At 59.4% G+C, this 21,482-nt stretch overlaps 2 protein-coding genes across 4 annotated transcripts in view; both read left to right on the forward strand.

Annotated features, from left to right (window-relative positions):
• The window catches only part of Dpp9 (dipeptidyl peptidase 9), a 33,518-nt gene extending 23,235 nt beyond the window's left edge, over positions 1-10,283 (forward strand). For 2 of the 3 annotated variants that reach the window (XM_042669912.1, XM_042669911.1), the window contains exons 13-20: positions 1,740-1,892; positions 2,452-2,587; positions 4,196-4,341; positions 4,431-4,577; positions 5,463-5,615; positions 6,179-6,321; positions 7,774-7,885; positions 9,073-10,283. In XM_042669912.1, coding sequence (XP_042525846.1) covers positions 1,740-1,892; positions 2,452-2,587; positions 4,196-4,341; positions 4,431-4,577; positions 5,463-5,615; positions 6,179-6,321; positions 7,774-7,885; positions 9,073-9,165 — 1,083 coding nt within the window. In that variant the 3' untranslated portion in view covers positions 9,166-10,283. Of the gene's footprint in view, positions 1-1,739; positions 1,893-2,451; positions 2,588-4,195; positions 4,342-4,430; positions 4,578-5,462; positions 5,616-5,772; positions 5,908-6,178; positions 6,322-7,773; positions 7,886-9,072 lie in introns of those variants that run through there. The other variant, XM_042669913.1, reaches the window with a different exon arrangement.
• A 1,420-nt stretch (positions 10,284-11,703) lies between these two features.
• Positions 11,704-18,195, forward strand: Mydgf (myeloid derived growth factor). Its single transcript, XM_042669895.1, has 6 exons — positions 11,704-11,909; positions 13,707-13,757; positions 15,995-16,056; positions 17,031-17,112; positions 17,222-17,294; positions 17,785-18,195. The coding sequence occupies exons 1-6, from the start codon at positions 11,736-11,738 to the stop codon at positions 17,862-17,864; spliced, it is 522 nt and encodes a 173-aa protein (XP_042525829.1). The 5' UTR covers positions 11,704-11,735; the 3' UTR covers positions 17,865-18,195.
• The last annotated feature ends 3,287 nt before the right edge of the window (positions 18,196-21,482 follow it).

Here is a 21,482-nt window from a genome sequence, read left to right on the forward strand (position 1 = left end):
TATCGCAGCATCTACTCTCCTGGGGCCTCTGCACGTGGGGCCCACCAGGCCTGTGCAGCCCCTGACCTCCACTCCTTAGCCCTTACTCATCCCTGGGCACACCCCTCCCCCTCAGCCCACCTCCCCCCTTCACATTCTCAGGCCTCACCGTGAGTGTCCCCGACACACCAGAGTCCCCCATGCGCTCAGCCTAGTGTGGGCCCCACCCGAACCTGAACCCCGTGCTTCTCTGTGGAGAGGAGGGGTGTCTTCTGAAGTCCTCTGGGGCCCTGCTGTGCCCCTCCCCGAGTGGGGACTCGTCAGAGAGAAGCCACAGCCAGCAGCCGGGCCCAGAGCCCCATGGCCAGTGTGTGCCCAGACACAGCCTGTGCTGAAGAACAGTAGCCACGAACACATAGCATTCTGGTACATTTCCACTGTTCTCGGAGACAGTCGGTGCCCTGGAGCCCCCTCCTGCAGGCTATGACTGCCTATGGTAGAAGGGCTTTGGGGTTCCTCAGAGTGCAGGGGTCACGGGGCATCTCCACGGCCCATCCTGGTTCTATTGTTGCCTTCTTTTGACAATGCTCGGGGTCTTGTGCTTGCTGGACAGGGGCTCTACTACTTGAACCACAGCTCAAACCCCTTTGTGGATTTTTGTTTGTTTGGTTTGGTTTTGGTTTTCTGTTCCTGTTCTGGGACTTGAATTCAAGGCCTAGGTATTGTCCCTGAGCTTTTTTGCTCAGAGGTGGCGTTTTACCCCTTGAGCCACAGCTCCTCTTCCAACTTGTTACTGATGGACAGACTTTTTTTTTTTTTTCTGTTTCTGTGGTGCTGAGGAATCGAACCCAGGGCCTCATGCATGCAAGGCAAGCACTCTACCACTGAGCCACCTTCCCAGCCCCTGGACAGACTTTTCTGTCCAAGCTGGCTTTGGACTTTGTACTGTGATGCTTAACTCTCAGCCTCCTGAGTAGCTGGGATTACAGGTGTGAGGCACTGTACCTAGCCATGCTTCCCATTCTTTGGTGGTGGCCATGTCTTCCCTGCCAGCCCGGTCTGCACAGTGAGACCCTGGCTCAGGAAAAAAGGCAACTGCTTTGCTCACTCCTCCTTCCCCCGCCCTCCTGTCCTATGGAAAGTATTTTGCCTTCAAGGTGCTGGTTGGACCCCAAACCAGCAGTGCGGTTCCAGCCCCTCCTCCTCCCACCCCGGCAGGCCCCCTGTCCTTCATTGATTCTTCCGTCCCTTGCTGGCCTGACCACTCCTCACATTCTCTGCTGGCCGGGCCTCTCAGGCCCTTGCCTTGGGCAGTGGACTCCCATCCGTGTTCCAAAGCAACCAGGTCCTTGTGCTGGGGATGCTCCCCCTGCAGAAATCCATGCTCTGTTGCCTCCGTTTGGGTCACCAGTCTTGCTGGCAGTGTGCATTTCTGGGACCACTGTCATCTTCACCCACAGAAAGAACTCCAGCCGCCTCGGGCCCAGTGCCCTGCTGCTCTGAGCCCCGCCAGGGACCCCACCCAAGTCACAGGGAGCCACAGCGCTTCCCCAACACCTGGCTACAGGGACTGGCAGTGCAGGCTCCCCAGCCTCTGATCAGGCTCTGATTCTGCCTCATTGTCCCAGGACCCATCCCGGGGCTGAGGCTGAAGCGAACCCCGCCTCGTTTGGGGTCACATAGGCACAAGAGACAGTGCGGCGGAGGGGAAGGGGTCGGCTGGGAGAGGGCCGCTCATAGGCGCCCCGGGTCCCTTGCAGATCTGGGTCAATGAGGAGACCAAGCTGGTGTACTTCCAAGGCACCAAGGACACGCCGCTGGAGCACCACCTCTATGTGGTCAGCTACGAGTCCGCCGGCGAGATCGTGCGCCTCACCACGCCCGGCTTCTCCCACAGCTGCTCCATGAGCCAGGTGGGCCTTCCTCCCACACCCCTCCCCATGCCCCAGCCCATGCCAGCAGGCAGCCCTGCTGCCTCCTAGGGGAGCACAGGGATGGGGGCACAGCCGCTCACCTGGAGCCCATCTTCTGGGCCTTCATGCTGCTGCTGTGGGATGTGGAATACACCTCTTAGAGTACAGCCCTCAGAACATTCCAGAACATACAGTAGTGGCCATACTGGCCCTTCCCCATGCAGTGCCCCTGATGGCTATAAAGCCAGCAAGACCAGCAGGCCTGGGTGACGACCCTGGAATGCTGGCCAGACTCAGTTTCCCTGTCTGTAACGTTGTCCCAGGCAGTTGGCCCAGTGCTAGAGCGCCCAGCCGAGGGTGGGCGGGGCCTGGCGGGTGGGTGGGGCGACCGGGGAAGGGCCTATGTGTGGGTTTTCAGGGCGGGGCCTGGTGGGTGGGTGGGGCGACGGGGAAGGGCCTATGTGTGGGTTTTCAGGGCGGGGCCTGGCGGGTGGGCGGGGCCCTGTCGGTGGGCGGGGCCGCGCCCCGCTGAGCGCCCCGCCCCGCCGCCCACCCGCAGAACTTCGACATGTTCGTCAGCCACTACAGCAGCGTGAGCACGCCGCCCTGCGTGCACGTGTACAAGCTGAGCGGCCCGGACGACGACCCGCTGCACAAGCAGCCGCGCTTCTGGGCCAGCATGATGGAGGCGGCCAGTGAGTCCGGGACCCTGCATCCCGCACCCCACCTCGGACCCCAGCCCGGCCCGGCCCCCGCACGCCCCGCGTGGCCGCTCCGGTCGGTCCGTGCGGACCCTGAGGCCTGGGTGACGCCTCCCGCGGGGGTCTGAGTCAGGAGCGGGGTCGGGCCCGCGTCGTCCGCCCCGGAGCCTGCGGCCAGGGGTTTCCCATGCTGGGAGCGACTGTCAGCCTGTCACCCCGACCCCCGTCACCATCTCAGAAACAGAACGGAAACAAGCACGCAGCCCAGCGTAGCATCTGGCTACCCTGGTGGCACCTGGTTAAACGGAAAGCCAAGCCAGCCCCCAACTCCACCCTACCTGCCATGCTGGTGGTTTCCAGAACATCTAGAAAGTGTTCTAGATACTAAGAACTGTGTGTAATGAGCTAGAACGTATTTTTTGTTCCATTGTCACCTCCAGAACAAAAGCAGGTCTCACTAAGGCCAGAGCCCACGTCCCACGGCGCAGGTTCACAGATGCCTATGCCAGGAATGGGTGAATTGGGGCCAGCGCCCGCCACGTGTGGTCACCCTGGTGTCTGTGCCCAGGTCTGCGCTACAGCATGGAGTTTAGTAGCTGTGCCACCGAGGTAGAACCGTCTGGCCTTTTACAAAACTTACCCATGTTACTGCTGGCCTGCCTTCCTCCCTTCCCTTCCCCCCCAAAGTGCTTTTAGTGTTAGGCTTTGAACTTAGGGCCTTGTACTTGTTAGGCAAGTGTTGTATTACTACTTTATACTCTTCCCCCATTTTTGCTTTAGATTTTTTTTTTTCCTGGTCCTGGGCCAGGACACTATCCCTGAGCTCCTTTTGCCCAAGGCTAGCACTCTACCACTGGAACCACAGTGCCACTTCTGGCATTTTTAGTGATTACTTGGAGATAAAAGTCTCACAGACTTTCCTGCCAGGACTGGCTTTTTTTTTTTTTTTCCTTTGGTCGTGGGGTTTGAATTCTGGGATTGCACACTGTCCCTGAGCTCTTTGGCTCAAGGCAAATGCTCTACCACTTGAGCTACAGTGCCACTTCTCGTTTTCTAGTGGTTAATTGGAGATGAGTCTCATGGACCTTCCTGCCTGGGCTGGCTTTGAACCACAATCCTCAGATCTCAGCCTCCTATATAACTAGGATTACAGGCATGAGCATCAAATAAACCTATGACTATCCTATAACTTCTTCCTACCTGGGATGACAGGTGCATGCCACCACACCCAGCTCATTGTTTGGGATGAGGTCTTCCTTACTTTCTCTCCAAATTAGTTTCAACCTGTACCTCCCAAATAGCTGGATTACATGTATAAGCCACAGCACCTGGTCCGGATTTTCCTTTAGACCTGCTAACCCTATTTTCCTACATAAATGCACTTGAATTAAAAAAAAAAAAAAAAAAAAAAAGCCTTGGAGACGAGAGAATCATGAGTTCCAGACCAGTCAGGGCCACATAGAGAACCTATCTAGAAAGAGAAAAGAAGGAAAGCCTTGGCTCCATCATGGTGATTGGACATACAGTTTTTGCTTAAGTCAGTGAGAAGCAGACCATGAAATGAACCAACACGGCCAGCACTCTTGGCCCTCTGTCCTGCAGGCTGCCCCCCGGATTATGTGCCTCCAGAAATTTTCCATTTCCACACACGATCAGATGTGCGGCTCTATGGCATGATCTACAAACCACACGCCCTGCAGCCAGGGAAGAAGCACCCTACCGTGCTCTTCGTGTACGGGGGCCCGCAGGTGCGTGCAAGCCTGGCCCCGGCCCAACCCGGCTTCTGCCACACCTGCTGCCTCTCACTTCCGCTCCCCATCTCCACCTCCCGGGGCAGGTACAGCTTGTGAACAACTCCTTCAAAGGAATCAAGTATCTGCGGCTCAACACGCTGGCATCACTAGGGTACGCCGTGGTGGTGATCGATGGCCGGGGCTCATGTCAGAGAGGGCTTCGCTTTGAGGGGGCCCTGAAAAACCAGATGGTAAGTTTTCTTCTCTGTCTGAGCCCTTTCTTTGCTGCCCAGGGAGCTCCCTGGGCACCATTCACCGAGGGTCAGTCAGTCCCATGCTGCTCAGAGAGCTATGGGCACCACACGCCTCCTCAGTTACTGCCAGTCCTACAAAGATAGCGCCCGTAGCCACATGGTGGAGCGCCTGCTTTGCCGCCCCGCTCGGAGCGGGCAGGGGGACACACGTGTCCACCCATCCACACTAGCTAGGAAGGCGTGTACAGCTCAGATGCAGCAGATGCTGTGGGAAAGCCAGCCCACAGGGAAGCCAGCAGCCAGATGATGGCCTTAGAAGTATGTTAATGGGGACCGTGGTGGTGATGATGATGATGGTAGTGGTGGTGATCGTGATGATGGTGATGGCAGTGGTGATGGTGGTGGTGGTAGTGGTTACAGTGGTGGTTGCTGATGGCGGTAGTGGTGATGGTGGTGATGTTAGCGATGGAGGCAGTGGTGATGATGATGATGATGGCGGTGATGGTGGTACTGATGGTGGCGGTGATGATGATAGCGATGATGATGGTGGTGGTGGTAATAATGGGTCATGGTGCTATGGGCCAGCTTCTTGTTAATATTTCTCTTCAGCCATGAGCAGACTGAGGACCGGGGAAGGAATGTGCTGTTGCAGAACCTTCCAGGCATTGGGTGGCAGATCCGGGTGGGAGCGGCCCAGCTGGCCATGGTCCCTAAGGTCCTTCCAAGAGCAGGCAGGTGCTGCAAGGCTGGCAGTGATGGAACTTGGGGAGGACTTCTTCCACCCAGGGAGGAAAGACCCCACCGGAGGGGCCGCGTAGAGTAGGCTCACAGTCCCACAGGGCCCAGGGAGGTGGCCCTGAGCATGTCCCGCCTTGTCCCCAGGGCCAGGTGGAGATCGAAGACCAGGTGGAGGGCTTGCAGTTCGTGGCGCAGAAGTACGGCTTCATAGACATGAGCCGCGTCGCCATCCACGGCTGGTCCTACGGAGGCTTCCTCTCGCTCATGGGGCTCATCCACAAACCCCAGGTGTTCAAGGTAGGCCTGCCCTCACCGAGCCCTGGCCGCAGCCCCCTCACCCCTCCTCCCCTCCTCTCCGGTCCCCTCCCCTCCCACTGGCTGCCCGATCACCGGGCCTGACCCCGGGGGAGGCACCTCGGCAGGGGCCTTGCCACGTGGCTGTTTCTCCCTGCAGCAGCCCCGTGGGGCCGAGCCCCCCTCCTCATTGCCCGCCACCGCTGACCCCAGGATGGCGTCCGGCTGCACAAAAGCCCAGCAGCAGCTCTCTGTGGGAGGCTGAGCCCGGGACCCCGGCCTCGGATGGGCAGAGGTGGGGCGTGGTGCAAAGAGCATCGGGGAGGGAGCCGTCCAGCCGCACTGTGGGGCACGGCAGGGCTGCGGCCATGAGGAGGAGGAGGAGGCAGGAAGGTGGGACGGGCACAGTCCACGGGGACACCGGTGAGGGTCAGAGCCCCACCCACCACGTGCATGCCCGCCCTCACCCTCCCCTCTGCCCACCAGGGTGGCCTGGGAACCTTGCACAGGCCGGCTCTGGACCTGACGCCTGCCCCTCCCCCCCCTTCCGTCCCTGTGTCCTCCAGGTGGCCATCGCGGGCGCCCCGGTCACAGTGTGGATGGCTTATGACACAGGATACACGGAGCGCTACATGGACGTGCCCGAAAACAACCAGCAGGGCTACGAGGCGGGCTCTGTGGCCCTGCACGTGGAGAAGCTGCCCAACGAGTAAGATGCCTGCCCCGCCCCTCCCCAGGGCCCCCCTGTGCCAACTACTTGCCTCATTTTGACTTGCTGGCACTTCCTGGCCCGTGGAAGAAGGAAAATTCTAGAATCCCTGCCACTTAACTGGCCTGGTCTTCCTGGTTTCTCAGAAGCAGTTGACCCCCAAGTGCAATCCCCAGGACTCGTGCCCAGCTACAGGCAGCCTGTGGGCACTGACGCTGTTCTGGAACGCAATCTGGGGGACAGCCTCTGGTCCCCAAACAGTTCGGATGCACTGTTTTCCTGGTGCATTCCAAACTGGGGCTGAAAGGCTGCCTGGATCCCCTCCCTGAGACCACCCTGCGGTCCCAGCAGTGCTCAAGCGAAGACAAACTGACAATTGCCTCTCTGGTGCAGCTCCTAGCAGAGATGGGCACTGTGGCTGTAGAATGTTCTAGAACATGTGGAATGTTCTGGAACAGGCATGCAAAGCGATGTGACAACATTGCAGGGTCACCCAGCACCACAGTGTACAGCTGAGAATGTCACCTTTAGGTCCCTTTTTTTTTTTTTTGCCAGTCCTGGAGCTTGAACTCAGGACCTGGGCGCTGTCCCTGAGCTTCTTTGCTCAAGGCTAGCACTCTACCACTTGAGCCATGGCACCACTTCTGGCTTTTTCTGTGTATCTGCTACTGTGGAATCCAACCCAGGGCTTCATGCTTGCTAGGCAAGCACTGTACCACTAAACCACATTCCCAGTCCTAGGTCCCTTAAGTAGATATCAATTTTGTAAAAAAATAATAATAAAAATAAAAATTATCTTGGCGCCAGTGGTTCACATCTATAATCCTAGCTAGTTAGGAAGCTGAGGATCTCGGGTCAAAGCCAGCCTGGGCAGGAAAGTCCTTGAGACTCTTATCTTCAATTAACCACCAGAAAACCAGAAATGGCCCTGTGGCTCAAGCAGTAGAGTGCTTTCCTTAAGCTGAAGAGCTCAGGGACAGTGCCCAGGCCCAGAGTTCAAGCCCCACGACTACAAAAAAAAATAAAAATAATAAGTAATTGGACTGGGAGGGTGGCTTAGTGGTAGAGTGCTTACCTCACATGCATGAAGCCTGGGTTCGATTCCTCAGCACCACATACACAGACAAAGCCAGAAGCAGCGCTGTGGCTGAAGTGGTAGGGTGCTTAGCCTTGAGCAAAAGAAGCTCAGGGACAGCGCCCAGGCACAGAGTTCAAGTCCCAGGGTTAGCAAAAAATTAAATTAAAAATCAGCTTACAAAACTGAAGTGAAAAAGTCACGTGTCAGTCAACCCTGCCGCTCTTCTTGTGCTCAGTGGCCCAGGAGGGCAGTGTGGTTCTAGACCATTCCATCATCTAGAGTGCCAGGGAGTGGGGCCTTGCATGGCCCCTCTGCTGGCCGGAGCCGGGACCCTGACCGCCTTCCTGCCAGCCTCACCCACGCTCATCTTCCAGGCCCAACCGGCTGCTCATCCTCCACGGCTTCCTCGATGAGAATGTGCACTTTTTCCACACCAACTTCCTCGTGTCCCAGCTCATCCGGGCGGGGAAGCCCTACCAGCTCCAGGTGAGCCCTCCCTCCCTCCCTCCCTCCCTCCTACCTCCTGGCTGCTCCCCGCTCCCCAGCTCATGCGGAAATCTGCTCACACAAGGTCAGATGGCCACCACAGGGCAGCCCCCACACATCAGGGCTGGGGACGAGGGCTGGGCACATAGGTGGCACCCGGCTGCAGCCCAGTGGGGGAGGGCATTGATCCAAACTGAACACAGACCTCTGTGTCTGCTGAGGGGTGTCCATGAGGAAAGGAAGCATGGGAATGCTGGAGTGAGGACTGTAGGAGGGAGGAGCTTGGGGACTTCACACAGCTGAGCCAGGCGGGGCCTGATGTGGAGGAGGGGGTTCCTTGTGGGTGGAGCTTCCCCGGTTGGGGGCGGGGCCTCTTCAGTCAGGAGTCCTCTGACTAGAGGGCAGGGCCTTGAAGGGAGGTGGGGCTCCCCAATGGGTGGAACCACTGGGGCCTGTGCCTTGGCAGGCCCAGCCACACTGAGCAGGGAGGACGGGGAAGAGCTGGTGGACCATCCCCCAGTGCCAGCAACCTTAGCAGATGTGAGGTGTGGAAGGGAGGTGGTCAGGAGGGGTCTCGTTGCGTAGGAGGGATGAGCGAATGGAGACGAGCAGAAAGCAGGATGGCTCCCCACATCACAGTTGGGTGGCCACGGTGGGCCTGAAATCCCGGGTGTTGGGGAATGGGGTAGGAAGCACCTGGCTTTGTGGGAATCCTGGAAAGAGTGGGGCTGTCTCTACACTGTTCCAGCCCTGGGGAGCTGGGACACCCCCCCCCCCCGCCCCCCAGAAACTGCTCTCATAGCTCAGGCCCCATCTCCATCCAGCCCAGGACCAGGCCACTGGCTAGCCCAGATCACAGGGACCAGGTTCTGTGGTGTGTGTGCCATATATCTCTGTCCCTTCTTGGCCATATCCCCTTCAGAGGGTCAGGGGACCCAGAAAACAGCCTGGGGCCTGAAGCTTGGTATGAGGCCCTGTGGGAAATGATGTGGCTGCAGGCAGGGGCCCCCAGTGTCCAGCCAGGGCCCCTTTGTCACTGAGCAGGCCTGGGAGCTTTCCTATGTGCCAGGCAGACCATAGTCCAGCACACAGGCAGGCCGCTGCTGGCAGTGCTGGTGCTGATGGGAGCAGTGGCCTGTCAACCCAGCCCTCCCCCCTAACCCCCCCCCATGTCCCTGTCCCCACAGATCTACCCCAATGAGAGACACAGCATTCGCTGCCCCGAGTCGGGAGAGCACTATGAAGTCACACTGCTGTACTTTCTACAAGAGCACCTCTGAGCCCCCGCCTGGGAGCCCCCACCCCAGCCTTCACATCCCAGTGCAACCGGATGTCAGGAGGAACCGGGGAGGGGGGGGTCCCCCACGTCCCCACAAGGTACCTCCTCTCACCACCCCGCTGGACAGCTGTGGCCACCCTGCAGCTGGCCGCCGCCTTCGCCCTGACGCCTTTCATCCTCTCGCTGGCGCTCCTGGCTTCGTGGCTGCTTCTCAATTGCCAGGACACAGTGACAGTGGCCAGCCTCCCCGAGGCTCTGCCTGGTGCCATCCCCTCCTTGTCCCCCGTTGTTGGGGAGGTAGGGCTCCCTCGTTCCCTCGCCTCCTCACCCCTGCTGGAAGGGCTGCAGCTCGGGCACCTTCGCCAAAAGACACTTGGAGGAGCTGGGGCTGGGAAACCAGCCACCAGAGGCCCGGGCACCCCCAGTGTGTGGCTTTCCAGGGCCTCTCGGTCCCCTGGCCCCGCCAAACCACCGTCCCCAGCACAGAAGCATGCAGTGCCTGTCCTCCCCGCCAGCTCCCACTTCATTGTCGTGTTGTGTCTTAGGGGGCATTTTAAATAATTATTTAAAGACAGAAAGCAAAGGGTATCCCTAAATCCAGACTTGGGGTCCACCACTGGGCAGTGGTGTTCCAGCCCAGCACCTGGAAGCCCCCAGTGCCCAAAGCAGAATGCAGAGAGAGTGAAGCAAGTGGGGGGGAGGGGGGAAGGGGGAAAATAGGGGAATCACAGCAGGTACACAGTGTGGCTTCACCCCACCGGCCCCTCCCCACCCAGCCATCCAGCCCCGTGTGTGTGTGTGTGTGTGTGTGTGTGTGTGTGTGTGCGCGTGTGTGTGTGTGTGTGTGCGTGTGTACGTGTGCGTGTGTGTGTGTGTCTGCCTGGCCCTGTGCCTGCCCTGGGGTCTGGGGGTTGAACGTCCCCCACCTCAGGGTCATCCCCCCACCCTTCCTGACCCTCCCTGCCAAGAGTTTGGGCATAAAGAAGGAAAAAAGAAAGCTTAAAAAAAAAACCCAGAACCCCTCTACATATTATGGAAAGAAAATATTTTTGTCATTCTTATTCTTTTATAATTATGTGTGTAAGAAGTAGACTCATTAAACGATTCCAGATGGAAATATGGCCACTTACCTGGGGCTCCTTCTAAGACCTGGGGATGCTCTGAGTGGGAGGGGGTCTTGGGGGCCTGAGCACAAGGTGTAGCTGACAGGTGGTCTCCACAGGGCCTGGGGCTGCCCTGGCATAGATGGGGCGGGTACGCCAAAGACCCAGCTGGAAGCTTCCTACCCAGCTTCCCTGGCCAAGGAGGAAACAAAAGGGTCATCAGCTGAAGAATCTCATGGGCTCATCTCCATAACATAACCAGTTTTGGCCAGCACTCCTTCCCAGATCTCTTTTTGTAGCCCAGAACCTGACTGAGGACCCTACCCTGAGTCCTGTCTCCACCTTCTGTGGAGGTGGCAGCGTCAGCCTCATGTGACACTTCCCCAGAGGACTGCCAGCTCTTGTACAGGAACACCCCCATTGCAGGTCACAATTAGACATTTAGGCAATTATACAATCAAGACATCCTCACAGCCTTCTGTGCGTGTTAGGCAAATCCTCTACACTGAGCCAAGCACCAGCCCAGACCACGAGAAAAATTGGATTTTTGTTACATTGATCAGAAGAAAAACTTTATATACATATTATAAACATATAATTTTATTCTAAGGTGATGTACAGAGGGGTTAAAGTTACATAAATTAGATAAAGAATACATTTCTTTTGTTGTTGTTGATTGTGGGGCTTGAACTCTGGGCCTGGGCGCTGTCCCTCAGCTCAAGGTGAGCGCTCTACCACTTGAGCCACAGCGCCACTTCCAGTTTATGTGGTGTTGAGGAATCGAACCCAGGGCCTCATTCATGCATGTGAGGCAAGTGCTCCCTCCCAGCCCTCACTTTTTTTTTTTTGCCAGTCCTGGGCCTTGAATTCAGGGCCTGGGCGCTATCCCTGAGCTTCTTTTGCTCAAGGCTATCATTCTACCATTTGACCCACAGCGCCACTTCTGTTTTTTAGGGGGTTTTTTCCCCCTTTTTTCCTTTCATTTTTTGTTGTTGGTTATGGGGCCTGAACTCTGCCTGGGCGCTGTCCCTCAGCTCTTCAGCTCAAGGCTAGTACTCCAACACTTGAGCCACAACACCACTTCCGCCTTTTTCTGCTTAAGTGGTGCTGAGGAATCGAACCCAGGGCCTCATACATGCGAGGCAAGCACTCTACCACTGAGCCGCCTTCCCAGCCCGCTAGATCAATTTGACATGCAATGAGTCCACGCACGCACCAGCCACCGCAATTAAAAGTCATTTTCCTCACTCCCCAACTACCAATCAGAAGAGGTGTGTGGAGGTCACGTGACGGTACAAACCCCGCCCACAGCGCGAAGACCAAGCTGCGGCAGAGGCGTGGCTTAGGGGAGGGGCGGTGCTTGTGGGTCACGTGGGTGGGCGGACTGTGACGTGGCGTGCGACCGACGCCCCACGTGTCCCTCGCCGCGCCCCGTCCGCCGCCGGCCCCGGCAGGCCCCACTCCCAAGATGGCGGCGCCCAGCGGAAGCCGCGGCGGTGGCGGCGCGGTCGGCTGGGCTGCGCTGCTCCTGGCGGCCGCGGCTCTGAGACCGACGGGGGCCGTGTCCGAACCCACGACCGTGGCGTTTGACGTGCGGCCCGGCGGCGTCCAGCACTCGTTCTCCCAGAACGTGGGCCCCGGGGTAGGTGCCGTCGGAGCTCGGCGGGACGGGGCGGGGCCCGACGGGGGTCACGGGCCGGCGGGGGGCGGCGCGGCGCGCGGGCCTGCTGGGCGGGGCCGGGGGGCCTCGGCGCCGTCAGTCTCCCGTCACCGGCCAGCTGTCAGTCACCCAGCGCGGCCCGGGGTGGCGGGGCCCGGGGTGGCGGGGCCCGGGGTGGCGGGGCCCGGGGCGGCGGGGCCCGGGGTGGCGGCCCGGGGGTGGCGGGGCCCGGGGGTGGCGGCCCGGGGTGGCGGGGCCCGGGGGTGGCGGCCCGGGGTGGTGGGGCCCGGGGGTGGCGGGGCCCGGGGTGGCGGCCCGGGGGTGGCGGGGCCCGGGGGTGGCGGCCCGGGGTGGCGCGGCCCGGGGTGGCGGCCCGGGGTGGCGGGGCCCGGGGGTGGCGGGGCCCGGGGGTGGCGGGGCCCGGGGGTGGCGGGGCCCGGGGCGGCGGGGCCCGGGGGTGGCGGGGCCCGGGGGTGGCGGGGCCCGGGGTGGCGGGGCCCGGGGGTGGCGGGGCCCGGGGTGGCGGGGCCCGGGGGTGGCGGGGCCCGGGGTGGCGGGGCCCGGGGTGGCGCCCGGGGCGGCGGGGCCCGGGGCGGCGGGGCCCGGGGCGGCGGGGCCCGGGGGCGGCGGGCCCGGGGTGGCGGGGCCCGGGGTGGCGGGGCCCGGGGTGGCGGGGCCCGGGGGTGGCGGGGCCCGGGGCGGCGGGCCCGGCGTGGCGGCCCCGGCGTGGCCGCCGGCGACCAGCCGGGCCCAGGCGGCCGTGGGAGCACGCTCCGCAGGCACAGCTTGCCATGTCCAAGCGGAGATCTGAGCCGATCGTGGGTGCCCAGCCACCCTGTGCAGAAGTGCCCGGGAGACTACATCCCTCCAGCCCATCTCCAGTCAGCCAGCAAAAAGCTGGGGGTGGAGCAGCTGGGAGTCAAGTGGCAGCGCACCAGCCTGGAGAGGAAAAACCCCAGGGGCAGCACCCAGGCCCTGAGTACAAAAAGAAGAAGAAGAAAAAGACACAACTTGCAAACCAGGCACCGGTGCCTGTAATTCTAGCTACTGTGGAGGCTGAGATCTGAGGATCGAGGTTCAAAGCCAGCCCCGCCAGGAAAGTCCTTGAGACTCATCTTCAGTTAACTACCGGAAAACCGGAAGTGGTACTGTGGCTCAAATGGTAGAGCACTCACCTTGAGCTGAAGAGCTCAGGGTCAGCACCCAGGCCCGAAGTTCAAGGCCCAAGACTAGACAAAAAAAGGAGCACAGGCCAGGCACCATGGCTCACGCCTATCATCCTAGCTACTCAGAAGGCTGAGATCTGAGGATCGCAGTTCAAAGCCAGCCCAGGCAGGAAAGTCTGTGATAAACCACTCAGAAAACCAGAAGTGGCGCTGTGGCTCAAGTGGTAGCAGGCTTGCCTTGAGCTGAAGAGCTGAGGGACAGCGCCCAGGCCCAGGCCTCAGGACAGACCCCTCCCCCCCAAATAAAAAGGATACAATTTGTAGGGCTTAATTATGTCCATTGCTTAGGCAGCCCATACAGACCAGGCAGTAGAAGCTCAGAAGGTTTCCCCTCGTCCCGCCCCTGTCACTCTCACAGTGCCTGTGTCCCTAGCAGGAGTGGAGAAGGTTGGCCACTTGGCCACTCCAATTGTTCTGCTCCCATAGAGGAAAGGAGGTTGGCAGGGTATCGCCGGCCTCAGAGGCCAGAGGGAACTGTGTCCATCCATGATTGTGGTACCCAGAGACCAGCAGTTAGCTCCTACCAAACTCTTTTCTGCCTTCTCTTCTCCAGGACAAATTCACCTGCACATTCACCTACGCTTCTCAAGGAGGGACCAATGAGGTAAGTCATTCAAAACCCCAGCTTGACTGTCCAGGGGACGGTGGAGTTGGCAGCTTTCACACTTTGAGCTGTTCTTGCCTGGCTAATAAAAAGAGCCTGCTGCCAGGTGCTGGTCCTAACTGCTCAGGAGGGTGAGATCTGGAGGATTAAACTTCAAAGTCTGCCTAGTCAATTAACCAGCAAAAAGCCAAACTGGAGGCATGACTACAATGGTAGCATACCAACTGTGAGCAAGAAAGTGGAGTGTGAGTGTGAGGCCCTCAGTTCAAGCCCTGTACTACACATACACACGCACACACACACACAAATACCCATTATGATCTCAGGGCTCTGCCAGGCACTGGTGGCTCACGCTTGTCATCCTAGCTACTCAGGAAGCTGAGATCTGAGGATCGCAGTTCAAAGTTAGCCCAGGCAAGAAAGTCTGTGAGACTCTTATCTCCAATGAACCACCAGAAAACCGGAAGTGGCACTGTGGCTCAAGTGGTAGAGCGCTAGCCTTGAGCTGAAGAGCTGAGGGACAGCGCCCAGGCCCAGAGTTCAGGCCCCAGGACTGGACCCAAAAAAAAAAAAAAACAAAAACAATCTCAGTTCAGTGTCCCCAGTAGCTAAAGTCCCAGTTCCCTGGCCACTCTGACACTCTGGGAAGTGTGAACACCTGCTCTTGCTGTTGATAGGACTCAGGCCTTCGCGTTAGGAGGGCTGAGGTCATGTTGCCCTCTGGGCTGTGCTCTCCTCCATGAAGGAATCAGTGGCATGGCCTATATTTGTACAATAGAACATTACTCAGCCAGGAACAGGACAAGGCTGTGACCCATGCCGCCACATAGAAAGACCCTGGGATCACCTTGTTGAATGAGAGAAGCAGACACCAAAGGCCCCACAAATGTGTGCCTCTGTTGATAGGAACTTCCAGAACAGGAGGATCCAGGCCCAGGAAGGAGACTGAGGCTGGGGAGGGAACAGGTGACTGCTCATGAGGAGACAGGGTCTCTTGTTCAGCATTGAGGATGCCTGAAATTCCAGCACAAGGGAGGCTGAGGCAGGAGGAGGCGGAGTTCCAGGCCGTCATCCTAGGTTACTTATTTGATTCATCTTGGAGAACCCCTAAAGAAACCATCCTGCCATATTAAACAGGAGGTGTGCTGGGGGGGGGAGCGGGATCTGAAATCTGTTTTGTTGCTGAGAGGCCTGGGAGCTGGAGCTGGGTGGGGTGGGGTGGGGCGGGGCGGGGGGGGGGGGGGGGGGGGTTCCTGGGGACCTGCCTGGTGCCCCGCGCAGAGCCGCTGAGGCCATGGTAAATGCTGAGCGCTCGCCAGGCGCTGGTGGCTCACGCCTGTAATCCTAGCTACTCAGGAGGCTGAGATCTGAGGATCACGGTTCAAAGCCAGCCCGGGCAGGAGAGACCGGGAGACTCCTATCTCCAATAAACCACCAGAAAACCGGAAGTGGCGCTGTAGCTCAAGTGGTAGAGCGCTCGATTTGAGCTGAAGAGCTGAGGGACAGCGCCCAGGCCCAGAGTTCAAGCCCCACGACCGACAAAAAAAAAAAAAAAAAAAATACTCTAGCAAGGGCTGGGAAGGTGGCTCAGTGGTAGAGCGCTTGTCTTGCATGAATGAGGCCCTGGGTTCGATTCCTCAGAACCACATAAGCAGAAAAAAAAAGTCGGAGGTGGCGCTGTGGCTCAAGTGGTAGAGTGCTAGCCTTGAGCTGAAGAGCTGAGGGACAGCGCCCAGGCCCAGAGTTCAAGACCCACGACCAAAAAAAAAAAAAAAAAGCTGAGCGCTGGCGCCGGGCGGGGCGGGGCGCCGGCGCGCTGGGCGGGGCGGGGCGGGGCACCGGCGCGCGGGGCGGGGCGCTGGCGTGGGGCGGCGCACGGGGCGGGGCGCTGGGCGCGCGGGGCGGGGCGCCGGCTGTGGCTGTCTGTGACTGGCACTCCGCCCGCCTCCAGCGCTGGGAGCAGCGGTGTTCGTCCCTCTGAGCCTGCCTGGCCATCTTTTCCCATCTCACAGCTGGACGGGGCCAGCTCCGGGGAGAAGTGGCACGTGTCGTGATAAGGGTGGACAGTGGGTGATCCCCCCCTAACCCACCACAGCCACCGAGGACACGGGAGGGTGAGCGCGTGGCGGGCCAGGTGTAAGCAGACGCCGGCCAGCCCCGGTCACACGCGCGCTCTGTGGACTGGTAGAGCTGGTGCGGGTAGAGCTAGGGCTGACTGCGCCCGTCCTCTCCCGCAGCAGTGGCAGATGAGCCTGGGCACCAGCGAGGACCACCAGCACGTCACCTGCACCATCTGGAGGTGAGCCGCACTGGCACCCACGCCCGCCTCTGCCGCTGCAGGCCTTGCCCACTGTGCGGCCAGCGCTGCTCGCAGGCAGGAAGGAGCGGACGGGACCCAGCTCCTGGAGCGCAGGCCCGTGGCGGGCGGAGGGCCTGAGGCCCACCGCGGTGAAGCTGGGGAGAAGTGGCTGGGCACCGCGACTAGGGAAGGAGATGTGCGGTAAGGGGAGCGCCATCTTCCCCCCGGGGCCAGGACACCAGAGGGCTTCTGTGGCAAGTATTTGAACTTTTCAAAAATGAAATTCAGCCTTCTAAAACAAATAGATAATTGGAGGTGGACTCCTGTCATCCTGGCTATTTGGGAGACAAAGATTGGTAGGATCCTAGTTCAAGACCAGCCCCAGGAAGAAAAGTCAGACCCCCTTCTCAACCAATAGCTAGCTGGGCACCCCTCATACCAGCTGCATGGAACTTGTGATCCAGAGGATCGAGGTTCCAGACCAGCCTAGGCAAGAAGCGTTCAGCCCACCCTATCTGGACGGAAAAGCTGGGCCGCGTGGCTCCTCCCTGCCTGTCATCCCAGCCATCACAGGAAGCACAAATAGCCTGACGGCCTTCCCGCCGGCCCAGGACAGCCTAACCCCGAACAGCCAGTGCAGAGGGCTGGAGGTGGTGGAGCCCCTGCCCATCAAGTCTGAGGCCCTGGGTTCCAGCCCCGGGGCCGCCCCTCTGGGAGTGGAGCGCAGGGCACACACCAGGCCCTGGCCACCGTCCCCAGAGAGAACTACACAAAAAGATTGTTCCAGAACGTGCCTCCGCCTCAGAAGCAGGCCCATCCTCATGGGCAGCCGCCCTTCGTCACTGGCACCGCCCGCCAGCCCTGATGTCCTCGGGTGGCCCTGGCGCGGGGCCCAGTGCAGCGCCGGGGGCGGGGCCGGGCGGGGCGTGGTCATGACGGGGCGGGGCCTGCTGACCCCGCCTTCCCTCCCGCAGGCCGCAGGGCAAGTCCTACCTGTACTTCACCCAGTTCCAGGCCGAGGTGCGCGGCGCAGAGATCGAGTACGCCATGGCCTACGTGAGTGCGGGGGGTGGGGAGCGGGGACCCTGCGTTCCCCCCGCTGAGCCCCGGGAGGGGCGCAGAGCCGCATGTGGCCTCCAGCGACGGCTCCCCACCGTTCTTGCAGTCGAAAGCGGCATTTGAGCGGGAGAACGATGTCCCCCTGAAAAGTGAGGAGTTCCAGGTGACCAGGACGGCAGGTGGGTGACGATCGGGTCGGGGGTGCGCTCGCTCTCTCCCTCCTCCTCTCTCTCTTTTGATGCCAGTCCTGGGGCTTGAACTCAGGGCCTGGACACTGTCCCTGAGCTCGTTTTTGCCCAAGGCTAGCGCTCTACTGCTTGAGCCACAACTCCCATTTCCGGCTTTTTTTTTTTTTTTTTTTGGAGATAAGTGTCTCAGGGACTTCCCTGCTCCCGAATGTAACTCTATCCAAAACGATGACTAAAGCAGAGAAGAAGCTGGCAGCGTGGTCCAAGTGGTAGAGCATCTGCTTCCCACACACCAAGCCCCAGGTCCCAACCCAAAGGAGGAAAAAAAAAGGGCCACTGGCTCACCCTGACCCTGCGTGGCTCCCACGCGGCCCCCCTGCCTCTTGGTCTCCCATTCCCCACTGTGCTTCCTCCCCATCCCAGCCCCCAACCCCGGTGGCTCCCAGACCTGGCCTGACCTTGTGCTGTCCCCCCTCTCCAGTGGCTCACAGGCCTGGAGCCTTCAAAGCTGAGCTGTCCAAGCTGGTGATCGTCGCCAAGGCCACCCACAGCGAGCTGTGACTGGCACCCACAGGGCGGCCTTGCCCCCTCCCCACCGAAGAGCCCCGGCCCACAGGGTGCTGGCGACCCACTGCTGTCTGGGGCCATGCACAAGGCACAGATCGGTGTTTCCACGGAGCCCCGCCCTCCTGGCCTGGCTCAACTCCACAGGATCACAGCCCGCCTGGCTCCCGTGACCCAGACGCCTCCCAGCGGAGCGTGGAGCGTTTCCTCGCATGCACGGTCAGCTGGCCCTGGACAGCACCCTTGAACCCTCAGTGGAGGGCCTGGGACCTCCTTTCAGACCAGCCTCGAAGACAGAATGTTTTGATATTTAAATAAATGGAAAGCCGGGTGCCAGGGGGCTCACGCCTGTCATCCTAGCTACTCAGGAGGCTGAGATCTGAGGATTGGGGTTCAAAGCCAGCCCGGGCACAAAAGTCCAGGAGACTTATCTCTAGTAAACCACCAGAAAACTGGAAGTGGTGCTGTGGCTCAAGTGGTAGAGCGCTCACCTTGAGCTGAAGAGCTGAGGGACAGCGCCCAGGCCCAGAGTTAAAAACCCATGACCGACAAATATAAATAAACAAATGGAAAGCCAGAGCACCACCCTGCGCTCCTAGGGTGTTTGGGGGTGGGGGAGGGCTGAGGATGACAGCCCCTCCCCTGGGCTGGGGGCTGGCCAGCCAGCCTGCTGTCCCTACCGTGGTTGGTTGTTACGTTGGGTAGCACAAGGTGTCTTTGGAAAACCACACAGTTGGGAAGCGTGAACTGTAAGGACAATGGCTGTTGAGCCGGTGCAGAGCTTGATCCAGCCTGACCTGCAGCCCACAGCCTGGTGACCACAGCATCCATGGGCCATCCTTCCCGCCGCCCCTCGGTCCCTCCACAGGCAGCCACCAGCTCGCTTTCCAGACCAGCCTCAGTGGGTCCTGGGGGCCCAGAAGTTTTCCCACCAGGGACTAGAGGGGACACCGGTCCTGCAGGCGCTCAGGGCCGAACCAGTTGTTCCACACCCCGCCTAGACCGGCCGGCTTTGGAGTCCCAGCACCACAGCCTCTGGTGTCTAGAGCCACCCCAGTGCTGGTCCCTGAGGCTCCACGGGGTCCCAGAGATGAGCTTGGGGACAGGCCCAGAGCCCCAGGGGGTGCTCACCACAGAGACATACCCAAGCAACTGAGCCAGCGCAATCTCTGCCACTCTGTCATTCTACCAAGTCGTCGCCCGGCAGAGACTGAGCTGGTCACCCAGCCACACGGTGACTCAAGCATGGTTCTTTACGTAAAGGCACAGTCAGGTGCCACGGTTCACACCTGTAACCCCGGCACTCGGGAGGCTGAGGTAAGGACATTGAGAATCCCAGGCCAGCCCGTGCCACACGGTGAGACCCTGTTGCCTCTGATCCTAGCCAGTCAAGAGGCCGAGATCTGAGAATCAAGGTTCAAAGTCAGCCTAGACAGGAAAGTCTGTGAGACTTATCTCAAGGAACCACCAAAAAGCCGGAAATGGAGCTGTGGTTCCAGTGGTAGAGCACTAGCCTTGAGTGCAAAAGCTCAGTAAGTGTCCGGGCCCTGAGTTCAAGCCCCAGGACTGGCACTAAACTACTTAATGCAATGCAAGTGCTCTGGAGGGTGAGGGCGTCAGCTGTAGGCCCTGCGATTTCTCAGTGCAGGGGACACAGAATGGTCCCAGAATGCCTTGCAGAGCTCCTTTTGTTCTAACTGAATGTCAGGTTTATTTATTTAGGTTCTTTGGTGGTGGTGGTTGTGGGGCTTGAACCCTGGGCCTGGACACTGTCCTTCAGCTCTTCAGCTCAGGGCCGGTACTCTACCACTTAAGCCACAGCACCACTTCTGTTTTCTGGTGTTCTTTGGAGATAAGAGTCTCATGGATGGGCTGGGAAGGTGGCTCAGTGGTAGAGCACTTGCCTTGCATAAATGAGGCCCTGGGTTTGATTCCTCAGCACCACATAAGTAAAAAGAAAAAAGCCAGAAGTGGCTCTGTGAGCACTAGCCTTGAGCTGAAGAGCTGAGGGACAGCAGAGTTCAGGCCCCACGACCGGACCCCCCCCCCAAAAAAAAAAAAAGTCTCATGGAGTTTCCTGCCCGGGTTGGCTTTGAACTGCAGTCCTCAGATCTCAGCCTCTTGAGTAGCTAGGATTACAGGCGTGAGCCACCAGTGCCCAGTTTATTTGGTTTTATTTTAGTCTTTTGCTAGACCTTGGGCTTGAACTCAGGGCCTGGGCACTGTCCCTGAGCTCCTTTTGCTCAAGGCTAGTGCTCTACCACTTGAACCATAGCGCCACTTCTGACTTTTTCTCTGATTCATTGGAAATAGAATCTTAAGGACATTCCTGCCTGGGCTGCCTTTGAACCATGATCCTCAGATCTCAGCCTCCTGAGCAGCTAAGATTACAGGCGGGAGCCACCAGCCCCTGGCTTTCAGAGTTATTAAGAAAGGAAAAGTTATGATTGACTAGGGATCAGAGAGTTCTAGCCCAGCTCAGCCACGGCTTGGGATGGGGGGGGACATGGGGACCCTGGGGGACACTTTTCCTCCAGAGCTTAAGTTGGAAGAACAGTAGAGGCAGGAGCAGAGGACAGACACTGGGGCCGGCCTGCCAGCAGCTCCTCCGAGGCCCACCAGGGGGCAGCACAGGCTGGGCAGCCCCAGCCCACTCAGTGCCATTTCCACAGGCTTAGTGTTGGCAGTTCCTCAAACTTGCAAGAAGACAGCCAAATCCGCTCAGTCGGCCTCCCGTTAGTGACCTTTGCCCTAAGTAGACTGCACCCCAAATAACCCTCCTGACCTGCAGCGTGGCTGAGCGGCATGCCCTAATGGCATCTGTGCCCTTGGTCCTGAACCAGGGGAGGGGGGGGGGAACACGCGTTGGGTGTCTTCCTGGGTTTTTTACACATGCTCTTTTTGCTCAAGGCTAGTGCTCTACCACTTGAGCCACAGCTCTATTTCCAGCTTTTTTGCGGGGGGGGGGGGAGGTTTATTGGGGGTAAGAGTCTCATGGGCTTTCCTGCAAGGGCTGGCTTTGAACTGTGGTCCTCAGATCTCAGCCTGCTGGGCAGCTAGGATGACAGGTGTGAGCCACCAAATGCCTGGCTTGGGTGTCTTTTTTTTTTTTTTTTGGCTGGTCATGGGGCTTGAACTCTGGGCCTGGGCGCTGTCCCTCAGCTCTTCAGCTCAAGGCCGGCGTTCTACCACTTGAGCCACAGCGCCACTTCCAGCTTTTTCTGCTTATATGGTGCTGAGGAATCGAACCCAGGGCTTCATGCATGCGAGACAAGCGCTCTACCACTGAGCCGCCTTCCCAGCCCCTCCCAAAGCAATCATTGTGGGTTTGGGTGGGCTTTCTTTCCTTGTGCAGAGCCTGCACTTCCCACTTGTTAGGCAGCTGCTCCCCCTCGGACCCCTGCAGCCCGGCCCATCTGTCATAAAAACAGCATGTGTGAGCCAGGTGCCGTGGCTCAAACCTGCAATTCCAGATACCCAGGAGGGAGACATTGGCAGGATCGTAATCCTAGGCCAACCTCACTAAAAAGCTAGTGAGCCTCATTTCAGCCAGCACGCTGGGCGTGGCGGCACGGGCCTGTGCTCTGTTATGTGGAGGTTCTAGGTGGGAAGATC

This window comes from Dipodomys spectabilis, unplaced genomic scaffold (assembly GCF_019054845.1).
Source record: "Dipodomys spectabilis isolate Male_0828 unplaced genomic scaffold, ASM1905484v1 ptg000511l, whole genome shotgun sequence".
NCBI lineage: Eukaryota > Metazoa > Chordata > Mammalia > Rodentia > Heteromyidae > Dipodomys > Dipodomys spectabilis.

Excerpts from the sequence above, each read along its gene's own strand:
- Mydgf (XM_042669895.1), top strand. The coding sequence starts at position 11,736 with ATGGCGGCGCCCAGCGGAAGCCGCGGCGGTGGCGGCGCGGTCGGCTGG. Across the intron at positions 13,758-15,994 it reads CTCAAGGAGGGACCAATGAG|CAGTGGCAGATGAGCCTGGG; the intron begins GTAAGTCATTCA and ends CCTCTCCCGCAG. Across the intron at positions 16,057-17,030 it reads GTCACCTGCACCATCTGGAG|GCCGCAGGGCAAGTCCTACC; the intron begins GTGAGCCGCACT and ends TCCCTCCCGCAG.